General features: G+C 32.0%; 1 protein-coding gene across 3 annotated transcripts in view; it reads left to right on the forward strand.

The window, feature by feature from the left end:
* The window catches only part of LOC108965272, a 27283-nt gene that overhangs the window by 15756 nt on the left and 9295 nt on the right, over positions 1–2232 (forward strand). The window contains exon 1 of one of the 3 annotated variants that reach the window (XM_018927549.1): positions 1727–2125. The exons of the other annotated variants lie outside the window; for them this stretch is intronic. Coding sequence (XP_018783094.1) covers positions 2082–2125 — 44 coding nt within the window. The 5' untranslated portion in view covers positions 1727–2081. Of the gene's footprint in view, positions 1–1726; positions 2126–2232 lie in introns of those variants that run through there. 3 annotated transcript variants of the gene reach the window in all.

The raw sequence follows: 2232 nt of genomic DNA on the forward strand, positions 1-2232 counted from the left end.
AAGGGCTGAACATGCGAAATTGGTCTTCTAGCCCTAACCTGTTTGAGCAAAGATGAGATAAAGATATTTGAGGAAAAACATGTTAGCTAATAAAAAATAGAAGATCTTCAACCAAAAAAACCAAAAAAAATAATGTTTTAGGGATAAACACCAGATCTGGGAAATAAATTTCCGTTTTTTAATTTGTATCACTTTCCATGCAATTTGGCATGGCTCACATATACCTAATTACATACTTATACATATTTATGTAAGTAAGACCGCACGTATATATTACCGAATAAAATATAAATTACAAGAGAATTTAAACCGCATCGAACTAGTTCCCATACAACTAGCGTTAATTGTTAGCCAATAGAAAACTAATTTAGGTTCGTAGGCCGTTGATCCTATTATATCAATTTAGTACGGGCAATTAATATGAGAGTTTAGAAGAAAATTTTTTTCTTACAATCAGTCAAAGTGTGACGTTGGGCGAGTTTTTACTTTTATACATTTTTATTTTTGTGGAAGAGCTGTCTTAGACAATGAAAATACATCAATTTAGCCATCGGAAAAAGCAGTATACCTACATATGTATAGTGTAGTGTTCAGTTATTAGTATAACTGGCATTGCAAATGAGCTGCACTATAGTACTGAATTGGAATATCTTTGGAATTGTGAATGTATGCATGTGCAGACAACCGGGAAGACTTACAAAAGAAGACGGGTTGGCTCAAGCTCATCCATAGTATGCATGTCTACGTACAATTATACTATATACCAAGAGAAAAGTATTTATTGCAACACAAACACACGCATGCAGCTATACAAAAAACATACATATAAACACACGTTGAATACTTCATGGACAAAAAYATGCATACATATTTAGATACAATGAGTTTCATATATATATACCAATAATACATAAAAAAGGCCAATAGATAAATAAATAAACAAGTACAAGTTCTCGAAAGAACACATGAAACAAAGCAAAAGGTTACAAAAAGCAAGCAAAAAGACAACAAGCGCATGTGTAAGTGGCGTGGAAGGTAGAAGTACAGGGTTTTCCAATAAGAGCGATATAATTTCTTTAAAAAAAACGCACACGCACACTAATTGTTTAGGAGATTCAAATGTTTTTTTTTTTTNTTAAAAAAAACGCACACGCACACTAATTGTTTAGGAGATTCAAATGTTTTTTTTTTTTGAAATGTGAAGAACAATCGATACTATTAAGTGCTGAGTATAATATCATACAAATGGTTTCCACGACTTTCGACTTTCGAATTCAATTCACCTTACTTTTGAGTAGGTACTTTTTCGTATGTCATAGAGAGCATGTTCAATATTAACTTAAAGCTTGATAAGAGTCTGGTTTATTGCTAAAGACCAATAACTCCACAAGAAGTAATCTTATTGTGTTAAATCACAGCTTCTTGGCGGCTATTCTATGTCACAATTTTTTGAAAAAATCAGATCTCCAAACTTTTGTGACAATAAATAAATTGTTACACGRCATGTGTGGTGGAAACAGGCCTATTGGAAAACCCGCTACTTACAAAAGCTTCCATATAAAAGTGTGTTTGTATGACACATGCTTATGAGTTTGCACGTCTTTCCACAAACACATATACATATATGTAGATAAATGTACATACATACATATATATCAGACATTTAGCCGATGTATGACGAGTTCGCCACCACGGTACTGCCACACTCCACATTTGTGGCTCTCATAAGCGCAAGCAAGTTTCAGTTGTATRGTATTACTACGCCTGAAAGCATCAGCCTAAATTAACGCTCTTAAAATATATACTTCAATAATTATCACAAAGTAGTCCTTTGTGCGCATCATTTTGTGTTTTATTATCCTGAAAGGACATTATAATAAAAAACATATATACAGAGAAAGAAAGTGAAGTGCCAGTGAAGAGCAAATTTTATCTAATGAACAGCAGAACCACAAGCACAGAAACGTTTATGCAAAATAATTACAAAGCATTTCTTTAGTTACTTGAAGGGTTAAATTACGTGTTTACTAGTGATTAATTATTACTTTTTAATAAAAGTGTAAAAATAAATTGTATACAAAATGCCGGTTGATATATGCAGTCGCCCCACATTCAAGCTGGAGCCGTATGTATAATTTTTTAAATTCATTTAAATCTTTTTAGTAGCTAAAATATTAAAAATAATTAATTTAACTGCTTTTGCTCGATACAAATTTATTTAGAAAAACATTT

Source organism: Bactrocera latifrons, unplaced genomic scaffold, assembly GCF_001853355.1.
Source record: "Bactrocera latifrons isolate USDA-ARS-PBARC rearing strain unplaced genomic scaffold, ASM185335v1 scaffold_138, whole genome shotgun sequence".
In the NCBI taxonomy this organism is placed as follows: Eukaryota; Metazoa; Arthropoda; class Insecta; order Diptera; family Tephritidae; genus Bactrocera; species Bactrocera latifrons.